Below are 13,574 nucleotides of genomic sequence, written 5' to 3'. Positions count from 1 at the left end.
TGATGCTACAGCATCAGGTATTCCTTCTCCACTTCACTCATCCTCTTGCCTGAGAAGGTATTTGGGCTTCTTTGTTCCAACTCTTGACTCCACCCCCTCCCCCCCACCAACCACACATATATACACACAAGAAAGATTGTGATTTAATTTAAGCTTCTTTGTACTTTTAACATATTTGCACGAATGCCAATAGAAGCTAAAAGAGGAAAAGAAGGTGTCATTTCCTGGATCTTTCAATCTGTAAACCTTTAATTTAAGAGCCCTTGGTTAGATTTTAAATTCACTGAAAGTCCCAAATTCTTGTTTGAGTTTTCCTAGGTGGTCAGGCAAACATGATTAACAATGCCTGGTGGTGAAAGATGGAGAGTAAATATATTCATTCTGAGCTACACCACCAAGCTCAGGGACCTGGGAATGAGAGCACCGGCTGCATCTCTCCAATTCTTTCTGAGGATGTCTGTAGAGCATTCACGGCAATCTATTCTTGTCTGGCCTGGCAAGCTCTTTGTTCATCCAATATTTGTTCAATCTTCCATCCTATTCATATTCTCTCTCTGTCTCCCTGCTGTCTCCTCCTTTTCCTAAATCTGAGAGTTTGTTTAGTGAGTCTGAATATGAAGATCACCTGTCCTTTATTCTCTTCCCTTGAAATTCTGAGGAGTTATGTAAATAAGTGATCAAAATCTATATGGTCTTTTTGGTTTGAGACTTATACTCTGTCAAGAAATTAACTTAATTTGAATGCAAAGGAATTATCTTTACAAAAATAGAAAACGGCAGGAATTACTACCAAACCAAGACATTAAACCAGAGTTGATTTAAAGGCAAGTGAATCAATCAATTAATAGATAAATAGATAGATATGGAGTATCTCTCAGAGGCTGAGGCAGAGCCAAAGAGAGAAGATTGGTTATTTGTCAAAGAGATTTTTACAGAAAGCTAGATGGAAAGACTGACTGTCACCACAGGGGTGGACAGGTCAGTAGGTAGATCAATATCCTGCCAGATAGATATACTGCTAGATTGATAGCTAGGCAAGGGGTTAGACAGGTACATTTATATGTCACTGGAGAACTCATTATATTGGTATAAAGTTCTTGTGGCACGTGTAAAGTATGACATGGGGGAATCGGGGAGGGAAGAGTGGAATAATACTGTCACTGCTGGATGGGCATTGTGAGTTGGTGCCAAAACCTGCAAGTAGGGGGAAAGAGTACCTGTGCTTTTAAGGAATCTATATGTCTTTTTCCAAGTGCTTTTTCTCAGATTGGCTTGCAGTCTGGCTTCTAGGATCACTGACTTCATAGCCAGATCCCTGGATATACCCAGATGTACCTTCAGAATTAACTAATAAGAGACTCAGAATCAATGGATTAAATCAAGTCAATCTGCTAGAGGGTATCTGCTTACTTAGAAATATACAGAAGGACACTGATCCTTGAGAAATCATTGTTTCCGAAAGCGGTGACCAACGCCTGCAGGAGGACAGCACCATGGACAGCTCCCAAGCATTTGGGGATTGCCTTCTGTGTTTTGTGCCAGAGCACCGAGTAAAACAGCCAGCTCAGGAATCCTCCGCACACTCTCTTCCTATCTTCATTCAGGCAAACTAAGAAAATCCTCATATAAAATAGATTCTCTTCTTGGTAACTTACACCTTTGGTCTATAGTCTTCCAGTAAATTCCTTTCCTTGCAACCTCAAGAGCTCAAGTCTCCCCCCTCCCCATGCTTCACCAAGTCCCAAGATAGAGAGAAAAGAAGACCTCCTTGGCCTCTCGCCCATTTTGTCCTTGAGATTATCCAAGGACTAGAGGATTCCCCTAGGAGATTCACTGTGAATGAAACCAATTAAGGAGCCAAATAAAAGAATTAATTGCATGTAAGAATGAGAACTTGGATAGAGAGATGTTTAAATGAGCTCTGAAAGAAACAGGCTGCCAAGAGCAATTTTCTAATCAAAGGAGAATAAAAAGATTCAATCTCTATTTCACTCTAATCCAGAAAACATGTCTTCATGGTGAAGTAGTCTTAAAATGGACTCACCAGCTGAAATGGAAAAAATTTCTAACTATTCAACAAGAGAACAGACCACCGGTACATGAGTCAAGATGCTGAGGGACACAGGGAATGCCTCAAAAGAAAGTAAAGGAAGAGCTTTATTTTGTTTTGTTTTTGAACAAATATTTGTGTTCCAGAAGAAATGTGCCTGACTCCTGTAGAAATCCTGGGGATCTTTCATTGGAAAATCATGAAGTTTTTTGGGAAATCTTCCAAGTTTCTCATTGTGAGGATAATATTCACTTGTATGAAATGTAGATATTCCTGGAAACATCTCTACTTTCTCCTTTATAGAGAAGATAGTCCAAACAGTGTTAGAAACAGATATTAATGTGAACCAGCAGACATTCCCTTTGGATTAAAGTGTTCTTCCGATCCCCAAGAACTCTTTCATGAAGTAGTTGAACAAACACTCAGGCCCAACAGTTCAGAATGGTTAAAGATCAAAAGATTTGGTTTTTGTTCCCAACTCACCAGTATCTCACCAAATGACTTGGGGACTTTACTTAGTGCTATTTCTCAGAAGGTCTTTGGGTCAGGTTCCTCACCCAGGTATAAACTGGAAAAAGGAATGCTTATCCCAGGCCTTCAAAAAGCCTCTCATGGTCTGATGGTCATAAAATGTCCAGCACTTTACAGAAAGAGGCACTAAAAAATACACAAAGTCTCCATTCCCAAGAGCTATGTGCCCACTGCATGTGCCTAATACTCCGAGCTTTAGACTTCTAGGGAACAGCGAATGTGCTAAAACTAGTCTGATTTTGTTTTGTTGCAGAGATGACAGACAGGAAGCTGACTGTGGAGGAAGAGGAGGCCAAGAGGATAGCAGAAATGGGAAAACCAATATTGGGTGAACACCCCAAACTAGAGGTCATCATTGAAGAGTCCTATGAGTTCAAGGTCAGGCCATAAGTGAGATCTAACAGATAACAGAGTGATGGGGTGGGAAGTAGAAGACCTGGAGTTTTCTTCTAATTTCACCACTGAATATGTGAAGTTGAAATGGAGTGAATCACTTACCCACCCCGACCTCAGTTTCCCCATTTGTAACATGGAACAAATAGTGCCGGTATCCTAGGAATACTGTGAGAAGCATAACGTAGTATATGGACTAAATGGGTTATAAAGCCCCTAGATGTATCATCACTATTGTTTAACTGTATTTTTAAAATGAAGATACTAAAATTCACTCCTCCAGGGCGAGGTTTATTGACATTATTACCATTATTCTATATTGTATTGCTCTAAATATCCAATGTCAGCAGTCACAACCAAAGAAAAAGGAAATAGAAGGATTATCCCAGAAGACATCACCCAAAACCATTCTGTGCATAACTTTCAGGACCCTCGTGGAGTCCGCTGAAATGCAGGACACCTTTCATTCTCTTGAAGCACCAGATTCTTCAGTGGTTCTGCGCATTCTAACCTCATGATTCCAAGTTTTTATCTCCCTGACAGAGTACAGTGGACAAACTGATCAAGAAGACGAACCTGGCCTTGGTTGTGGGGACCCATTCCTGGAAGGACCAGTTCATGGAGGCCATCACTGTCAGTGCAGGTGAGAGTGTCTCAAGGGGGCACAGGCCTTGCTGGGTGAAGCAGACAACACCAGAAAAGGAAAAACACAACCACATCAACAGCCCACCAATTTCTGGGAAGGCCTCTGTGTCCAGTCTTCCCAGCTCTAGTCCTAGATGTTTGCATGTTTCACTGGGCTGCTTTGGAAAAGAATCACGGGGTAACTGAAAAAGTCTGGCTATCTCTGATTTCAAATCCTGGTTCTGTTGTGTAAACTGAGACAGGTTATCCTCTCTGCTTCTCAATTTCCTCAGGCCAAAAGTGAATTATTGCTACCTTCCTCAGCAAAAAAAGTAGAAAGGCACAGAATCTGGTACCAAACACTAACTCAATAAATTCTGTTTTCCATCATTCCTTCCTCTCAGTAATTTGATCCTCATTTTCTATAAAATGGGGAACTATTCTGACTTAGAGATGCGGGGCCCAGAGTTGGTAAAATCTTTGCATTGACTTTGACAAACCTCCACCCTGGATGATTCCAAACCTCTCCTTCAGCATTTGTTGACACGTTCCCTCTGTGATGACTCACAGCAAAGCCAGAGTCCCAGAGGCCTGCACACATGTTGGAATGTGAATGGAAATGGTCTCACCAACACCACCAATATTTCCTCTCGGCACCACTGAGGCCTCCTTGTACAGCCGGCCCTGAGCACTACTGGCCTTGTCTCTTTTCATGAGACTTTGTTGTCATAGCAACCCACAGGGTCATATCCCCAGGGCCCCAGAGCCACAGCTAAAGTGCAACCAGGAAGAGAGAGCTGCTGCCATCACTGCCCCACTTTTCACATCGCCGGCTTCAGATATTCCCAGTTCCCCCTCTGATGACCTTATTTTGCCCCTAAAGAGACAATACACAGAATGTAGGCCACATAATCTAACCCCTTCCTTTATCAAATGAGGGAAATAAGGTTCAGAAACAAGAGGTGACTTATCCCAGGTTACAGATTGTCTTCATGGCAAAGCTGCAATGGAACCCAAGGATCCTGACTCCTGCTCTTTGGAAACACAGCGTCCACGGGTTCTATCAAAACATTACAGAGGTTGCCCTTGACAAGGGGCCAGCGTGCCTCAGCACATTCTCTCCTCCTGGACTGCTGAATGGGCAATTCTGCCCATCTTTCCTAGCAAGGACGAATGAGGCCCATGCCTGCTCTGTCCTATGGGATATTTGGAGGATGGCACTGGCTCTTTGGTGTGTCCGCATGATCTGGAATGACAGCCGTCCCTCTGGGATGGATAATGAGCAGAACCACAAGGTTGTTGCAACAGTCACGTCAGGAAAATTAGAGAGGAGCCCCACTGGCATCCAGTAAAGAGTGGACACACAGCTGATTTCACTTTTCTTCGCCTAGGCGAGCAAATGCAGCCTCTCTACCTTCCTCTCTGGTTCCTCTACTGCCTTGGCCCTCTCATCTTCTCCCATTCTCTCTCTTAATCTCTTTCTTCTCTTCTTTATTCCCCGTCCTCTCTCTCTCACTCTCTCTGGGAGCCCTGCATTCAAATTGACCAATGAGGCACCCCTACTCAATTCTCATTTCCCAACTGTTTTCTGGTGCCCATGCCCTGGCCTACACCAGCTTCCCAAGAGGGAGCTGGAGCCTGCTTCCAGCTGATGAGGTTCGTGATGTGGTTCGAACTTGACCTCCTCATGAATGGGGATCTGACCTCGCTGCCCTTTCCTGGGCCTGTTTCTCTTGCCTCCAGCAGGGGACGAGGATGAGGATGAGTCAGGTGAGGAGAGGCTGCCATCCTGCTTCGACTATGTCATGCACTTCCTAACAGTCTTCTGGAAGGTGCTGTTTGCCTGCGTGCCCCCCACAGAGTACTGCCACGGCTGGGCCTGCTTTGTCGTCTCCATTCTCATCATCGGCATGCTCACAGCCATAATCGGAGACCTGGCCTCCCACTTTGGCTGCACCATCGGCCTCAAGGACTCAGTGACGGCTGTTGTTTTTGTGGCGTTTGGCACCTCTGTGCCAGGTGAGAGTGAGGGGTGCTTGGATTTGCTGAGAGGATATTACCGGGTTCAAGTGACCCCTACAACTTTGCCTTGTTGTCTTCCTTCCCATCTCAGATCTGAGCTTAACAGAACCGCTGCCCCTAAGCTGCACAGTAGTCAATCAGAGAGATTAATGATAATATTAGTAATGATAGCCAACATTTCTTGAGCACTTTTGATGTGTCAAGCACTATGTATGCTAAGCAATTTACATGGGTTACCCCTATTCAAAACCCGATTCGATAGGGACAGTTATTATCCCTACTTGACAGGTGAGGAAACTGAGGCCCACAGAGGTTAAGTTACCTGCCCAACTAAGTGGCCCAATTTCTTTTTTTTTTTAATTTTTTTAAAGATTTTATTTTATTTATTTATTTGTTTGTTTTATTTTTCCTTCTTCTCCCCCAAGCCCCCAAGTACATAGTTGTATATTTTAGTTGTGGGTCCTTCTAATTGTGGCGTGTGGGACGCCGCCTCAGTGTGGCTTGAAGAGCAGTGCTAGGTCCCCGCCCAGGATGGGAACCAGTGAAACCCTGGGCCACCTCGGAGTGTGCAAACTTAACCCCTTGGCCGTGAGGCAGGGTAATTCAAAGAATATGGAGATTGCTCTCCTTCCGCTTCCCTCTGGCAATCTCTGAGAGGCTAAAGATTAGCCTGCTTGAAGCTGTCACAATGGAAATGCCCACAAGCCTTCTTGGCCTCCTCTGCTTAGGACACCTGTCAGTACAGAATGTCACCCAGGGGGAGAGGCCAAGGAAGCTTAGCAAGTTCTTCTCCTTTCATATGATGTATTACGTATTCTTTTCTTCCTTATAAACACCTAGAGACAAACAGGAACGGGCATGCGTGTATTCATTCATTAGACAAGTATTTACCGAGCCTGGTACGGTCTTGTGCTAGTTGCTGGGGCTATAGTGAGAGGCAAGACAGACATGCTTCCCTCTCCACGTGGAGTTTATCATCTAATGACGGAGATGTACTCAACGACTATAATTAAAATCATCTCTGTAAGTTCTATGAAGAACAAGTGCATGTGCTGTGCAAGTATAAAACGAGGACCTGGGCTGGTTCAGGGATGGCTTCCAAGGGAGGACATACATAAGCCTGGCCAGGATGACAAGTAGAAGATAGCAGGCAGAGAGGGGCTGCATTAGCTCATGTTCCTTACTTAGTTCACTTAGGGTCTCCAGGGTATCTGAACCCTGAACTCCCGCCAAGGAGCTGACCTCCCAATTGCCATAGGAAGAAAGAGACAGCATCCTCCTACCAGAGGGTTAGGCTGAATCTCATCAGACAGGACTGTCCTGACTGGACCAAGGAAATGTATCCTGCTGGAAAGTAACTAAATCTACGTCACACTCTTGGAAATCCTCTTCCCGAAACCCCAGCACAGACCAGTGGGATTATTTATCCATTGGTGTTGCAAGAGGTTTGGATCATGGAAATGCATCGGGTGGTAGGAAATTAGATAGATGATCCGGGGATGATCCAGGTGGAGGAGATGCTCTGTGATCTCTGTTCTCCAGGCCTCAAAGGACCAGAACTATCAGAGGGGAAGGAGCAGATGTGGAGAAAAGGAACAGACGTGGGAAGAAATTGCAGAGGATCAGAGGCAAAATAAAGCAGGATCATAGGCAAGAGATCTTCTCTGGGAGAGCTGAGCAAATTGGCAACAAAGAGACAAAGCAGGCTGAGCCAGGCAGGGAGAGAGCTTGGGGCACTTCCAAGTCCTTGCAATTGGTCCAGGGAATAGCTGGTGACGCTAGGGACTTGAAGAAGGTTATGCTATTGTCCACTCAGCTGACTTTGGTTTGGCTGAAGCTCTTTGGATGGAAGGCAATGGTTTGGAAAGAGCCCTTATATTAGAATTTTAGGGTCAAATCTCCCTAACTTCCCATGTGACCTTGGGCAGATTCCTTGACCCTTATTTTCCTTACCTGTGAAATAAAAAGTTGGGGTAGTTGTCCCCGACAGTCCTTTCAGTCCCTACAATCCGTGCCAACGGCTAACATCAAACCGCCTGCAAGGCCCTGTGCTCCACATACTAACTGCAGAGGCAGAGCTCCGCCTTCCTGGAGTCCGCAGCTCCCCACGCACTTCCTCGTCATAGTTCCCCAGCGCGTCTTCTGTCCCCGTAAATCGAGCATCTCGCTCAGTGTTGAGCACACAGGCATCGTTCAATAACTATGTTAAGTGAGTACATGCCTCGTGTGACAGTTACAATCAGGCATCTACTCTAAGCAGCTTCCCAGGATGTCAAGGTTCCCTGGGAAGATATTATGGAACAGCAAACTCCCCTTACTGAAAAGTAGCCAAAGGGAACAATAAACCCACTCGGTAAAGACCAGGACCAGAAAGATCCTGTGAAATCTTTCAGACCTAGCAGATGAGGAATGTGAAGCCCAGAGAAGTGAGGTGACTTGTTCAAGGCCATGTAACTTGTTAATGGCAGAGCTTGGGGTAGCCCCCAAGCGCGTTTCTCGTTCCTGGGCTCAGCCAACTGTCGTCAGCTGCCTTTTGGACATACTCAAAGGTGGGCCCTCTACTTCTCAGCCTCCCATCAGCTCCCATTTGTCTCTGCCCTTTTCCAGATACGTTTGCCAGCAAAGCTGCAGCCATCCAGGACGTGTACGCAGACGCCTCCATTGGCAACGTCACAGGCAGCAATGCCGTCAACGTCTTCCTAGGCATTGGCCTGGCCTGGTCCGTGGCCGCCATCTACTGGGCCCTGCAGGGACAGGAGTTCCACGTGTCAGCCGGCACGCTGGCCTTCTCGGTCACTCTCTTCACCATCTTTGCGTTTGTCTGCATCAGTGTGCTCCTGTACCGCCGGCGGCCCCACCTGGGTGGGGAGCTCGGTGGCCCTCGTGGCTGCAAGCTTGCCACGACTTGGCTCTTTGTGAGCCTGTGGCTCCTCTACATACTCTTTGCCACACTGGAGGCCTACTGCTACATCAAGGGGTTCTGAGCCACAGGACAAGGCCTCTAGCAGGACAAGCCTAGGACTTCTTCTAAAAGAAGGGCACCTCCCCACCAGTGACCTCTCCAGGATGAGCAGCCCTGGAGAGGCAGCATCAGGACCCGAGCCCCAGGAACTTCACCCGACCTAGGCCCTGGCAGTGAACTGAAAGGGCAGAGTCTTAATCAATCCAACAGAATGGAGGAAACACCCACTTTACAAAGTATTTAATTCAATACAAGCCAACAACAGCAACAAACCCACCTCCACCCCATCTTCCCATCCATGTCCCTGACCCATAGCAAAGGTCAGACCCTTTCACCATCTTCTATTCCACCTTCTTCTGATTATTCCTTTGCTTCTACTTTGCTTGGGGGCAGGGTTTCTCCTGTCTGTCCAGATCAATACATCACCATTCTCTCACTCAGCTGGTGAAGTGTGAAAATGAGTCACATCCATGTGGCTGGTTTGGGGTTCTCTTTCCTTGTAATCATTGTTGTGGTTGCTTTAATTTTTCCATCAGGTTTTGCTCATTGTTTTTTTGTTCATTTCGTCTTTTCTTTCTGAAGTTAGTGACAAAGGTGCTGGGAAGGATGTTCAAGATCTGAGCCGACGGATAGAGGGATGAATTTTCAGACACACACCTGCCAACTCTCGCTGGGTAACAGCTGTCTCTTGGCTCCATTGAGGTCTCGTCCCCCATCTCCTTTTTTTTTTCCTGAGTTCTTGAGAGGGCTGATGGCATTCGAGTGGAAGTAGGTTTGCACACCCACTCGGGGCGCTAAAGAAGGGGCGAGGCAGGGGTACTGTGGCTGTAGCAGGAGGAGCTTTGTATGCTTATGTCAACATCAAATTGAAACAAAAAGTCATTATTCTCTTCTCTGCCCAAGGCTTTCAAAGAGCGTCTGTCTCCTTGTGTCAATGTCTATATGTTTATCCTTCTGCAGGAAGACCCACCAAGCAGGAGATACAGGGCAAAACGAGAATGGTGTGTGATGACAAAGGACAGCTGGGGAAACAAAAGAGATGTATGCCTTCTTGACTGTCTTTGGCTTTGTATCTGAGGCAGGAGAGAAGAGATGCTCACCCAGTGAGATCTTCAAGGGAAAGATGATATTTAAAATGTCAGTGCTTCTGAGAAATGTCATCTTTACCAACCCCTCACCTTCTAATGTACCAGACTAAGAAGGCTGACTATATTTCTTGAGGCAATGCAAAAACTTAGAGGTTTATGGGAAAACAAGGGGCTCCTTCCACGTCTCCTGAGCCCTCAGGTCACTTTGAAAGCATTTTCACAAGATAGGAACTGGAATTGCTCATCTCTTCCACATTCCTGCTTGTTTTTAAACCTTATGAAGCTCTTTCTCCAGCCTGTGGGCTATTTCTTGCCCCAGTAAAATGAATCTTTGTTGCCATAATCCCATGGAGCCTAGGTTTGTAGAAAAACAGATTGCTGCGCCCTACAGACATTTTCTGAACAAATTTTGAAAGGACCTGGCTTTAAAACGAACACACACAATAAACACACATACGAAATCACCACCAAACTGCCCACAGATCTTTAGGCTTTCTGCATTGACATAAATACATTTTTTAAGGGGAAAAAAGAAATTAAAAAACACCTGTTTAATTTTAAACACATTTTTTAAGAAAAAATTACTAAAAAAGAAACAGTGCTCATGTCATAAGCTATGTTGACAGTTGCCAGTGGAAATGTTGGGTTGGTTTAAAAAAAAATAAAAGCTATACTTATATCTCTCTAAAAAAAGCTTGCTTCTCCCCATGTTTCTTCAGGAAAAGGTCCAGGGGGCCACCTGGGTTTCTTCTGGAGCAAATGTGGTTGAGGGAAAGGTGTTGTCTCCTATTTGTATCTGCTGTTTGCATCTGTCATCTCCTCAGATGCCAGTGTGCCAGACCCAGTATTTTTAAAGCAAAAATGCTTCAGGGAAATGCCACCTGTCAAAATGTGGACTTCAGGATGCTGGAAGACATAAGCAGTTGAGCTGGATGATTAAAGTGAAGGAGCTTTTTGTATTAGAAAGGCACAGTGGGGCAGAATTCCAGCGAGGCAAACAGTGCCCTGTATTTATTACCAATGGGCATACTCATTTACTCATCATTCATTCAACAAGTGTATTTGAATACCTTCTATGAACTGAGCTACATTCTGGTGATACAACAAAGAGTAGCATATAGTTCCAGACCTCAAGAAACTCTCAGTCCAGAGGAGGAGGTAAAACTTCTTTTAACCAAGGCTCTTTTGGTTACAAGAAACAGAAACCCATTAAACTAGTTCAAGAAACTAGGGGGGCCATACTGCAAAGGCCTGATGGGGGCTCTTGTGGAACCCAAGGTAGGAGGCCAGAAGAGCCTGAAAGCCCTCAGGAACCGAGGCCACTCTCCATCTCCTCAAAACCTCATGGTCTTCCCCATCCTTGCTTCCTTCTCCCTGTCTGGCCTATCCACTTCCTCTCCCTCCCAAGGTGCTTCCTCTGCTTTGCTTGTCTTGCACATGGCCCAGCACGGCCACCAGCCCTGACACTATATCATGACCTCACAGCATCCTCCCCACAACTAACTGGGACGTACCTTTTTTTCTCTAAGTGAAAATTCTCAATGGAGAGAATGTGGCTAATTCACCATCCCCAAAGGGCCATTTCCAAAAGGCAGAATCCTTTGTAGAAAGCTGTGTCATGGGGGTTGGGGAGCCTGTGAATTGGTTGCTTTGTGTTAGGTGTCCACTCCTGGTCAAAACAACTCAGGTAAGGAGAAGAGAGTGGTGAGCACATTGTATGTACTGTTGCCCTTTCCAAAAGCTAGGTGTTAGGAAAGAGCCTGTGAAGCATATGAAGCACCAAGGTGAAAATAAAAATTACAGTTCTATGCCATGAGTGCTCTGAGAGTGGCACAGACAGACCACCATGGGAGTTCACTGGAAAGAAACACTAACTCAGCCTAGAAGAACCGAGGAGGACTTCAACAGAGAACGCAACATTTAGGTAGACTCTTGAAGGAAGAATCAATAATGTTTTACCTTGGTGAGGGGGCTTGGCATTGAAGGACAAAGAGAAACGGTGTGTTCAAAGGCACGGGTGAAACAAGATAGGGCACGGTCATGGAATAACAGTGGTTGGCATGGCTGGAGTAGAGCATTCAAGGAAACACAGAACAACCCAAAAAGCAAATAGGGAGAAGGGTTTGACTCAAAGGCTCATTCAGTTTTTTGCCAGCCACTAGACTGAAAACAAAAAATGCCCTTTAGCTTATTAAATGGTAGAGCAAAATTATGAAATCCATTTGTACCCATCTCTTCCCTTTTTTGAGTCATTTCTGGGTTATCCAGATGTTAGGCTTTATTAAGAGTGAAGCTGGGATGAACCACAGAGGATGGGGAAGAGGATTGAGGAGAGGAGGCTGGGAATCTGAAGACCTGGATTCTAGTCTAGATGCTACCACCAACTGGTTCTGTGGCCTTGAATCAGTCCATCTCTTCTCTGGACCAGTTTCCTGAACTACAAATAAGGTTTTAATAGATGGCCTCTGAAGCCCATTACTTCTGGGATTCTAAACATATGTATACAAAACTCTGTGTGTGTGTGTAATCAAACTGCCTGTCAACCATATATGACCGAGCGTTGCAGACATCTTTCTACAGTTCCTTGGCCCTGTGGCCTATGTATTAGTCAGTGTGAAAAAGGCATTGTCAGCCACTGTGCACATGTTCATTTTCAACACTTTTTACTGACTAAGCCACAACGTTCCCATCCCCTTGACTCATTTATTACTTAGCATAATGTTAGCTGCTGTAATAAATAAACCCCAATATTTCAGTGGCTTAGCAAAATGAAAGTTTATTTCTCACTCATATAATAATCCAGTGAGGATATTCCTGGTCAGCAGGTGGCTTTCTTCCACATGATGATTCAGAACTTCCATTTCCTTCTATTTTGTGATTCTGCCACTCTCTGAGGCCTTGGAGCAGCAGATGGGAAGGAAATTAGAGAAGGCACACAGACTTCTAACTGCCTACTCTGAAGCGATAGCCATCACTTCTGCTCATATTCCATCAGTACAGGGTAGTGGCTTTCACCCACCCAAATGCAAAGGAGACTATGAAATATAGTCCTGGCTGGGCAGCCACTTTCCAGTGACCGCTCTATCCCACAAAAGGATGAAATTTTTATGAATGTCTGCCTCTGCTGCAATCCCTCTGTGATTAAAGATAGATATTTTTAGTATCGTTGGCCAAGAGCAATCTGATCTTTGTCTATGCTGAGTTTTATGGTTTACAAAAACCTTTCATCCACATGTGTTTGAGTTGGACAAGAACCACAGAGGTAGATATTATTCCCATTTGATCAATGAAGTTCCGAAAGGTTAAACATTAGCCCAGGAGTACACAGTAAGAGGCAGGACACAAACACAAGTTTTCCGGTTCCAAATCTAAGCTTTTCCAAGAATGGCATGGTCTCTTTTCACAAAACCAAAACAAAGAAGACTCCAGGAGTCTGATCTCGCCAGTGAGAGAGCCCCTCAGAGGCAGCCAGGGCCCAGGAGGGAAGGCAGAAGCCAGCTAGCCACTGGTCCTCTCATCCTCCTTCGGTTTCCTCTCCTCCCCTTTGTCTCCATCCTCACTGAGCAAGGAGCTTCCTCTAGGGGCAGCTGAGTGGACTGATGTTCCAGCAAGAGCCAAACTGGTGGAAATTTCCAAAAGGGAAATTTCACTGTGATGAAGTGATTTGTCCTGAGGAGTCTAAGTACAATTAATGTTGGAGAGTTACCTGGTCCCAGAGATTGGGTGATTCAAAACACTTCTTGGGAAAGGGTATCCAAAAATGATTCCTGGAAAACTGCCCTGGAAGGCATGTCATGTGACATTTAGGACGTTTTCAGAAAAGGACAGGGAAGTCCAACTGTCTCTAAGAAATGAGATTAGGCTTTGCTCATAAACTCGAAGGAGATTCATCATTCTTCCTTAG

The 13,574-nt window shown here is 45.2% G+C and overlaps 1 protein-coding gene across 10 annotated transcripts in view; it reads left to right on the top strand.

Annotated features, from left to right (window-relative positions):
* SLC8A3 (solute carrier family 8 member A3) overlaps window positions 1-11,483 on the top strand; it is a 139,718-nt gene extending 128,235 nt beyond the window's left edge. For 7 of the 10 annotated variants that reach the window (XM_023628000.2, XM_023628001.2, XM_023627997.2 and 4 more), the window contains 4 exons: window positions 2,835-2,959; window positions 3,518-3,617; window positions 5,342-5,617; window positions 8,228-11,483. In XM_023628000.2, the coding sequence (XP_023483768.2) occupies window positions 2,835-2,959; window positions 3,518-3,617; window positions 5,342-5,617; window positions 8,228-8,604 (878 nt within the window). In that variant the 3' untranslated portion in view covers window positions 8,605-11,483. The remainder of the gene's footprint in view (window positions 1-2,834; window positions 2,960-3,517; window positions 3,618-5,341; window positions 5,618-8,227) is intronic. The other 3 variants (XM_070249944.1, XM_023627999.2, XM_070249945.1) reach the window with 1 other exon arrangement.
* Window positions 11,484-13,574: the final 2,091 nt, after the last annotated feature.

Source organism: Equus caballus, chromosome 24 (assembly GCF_041296265.1).
Source record: "Equus caballus isolate H_3958 breed thoroughbred chromosome 24, TB-T2T, whole genome shotgun sequence".
NCBI classification, from domain to species: domain Eukaryota; kingdom Metazoa; phylum Chordata; class Mammalia; order Perissodactyla; family Equidae; genus Equus; species Equus caballus.
This window is presented reverse-complemented; position numbering and strand designations above follow the sequence as displayed.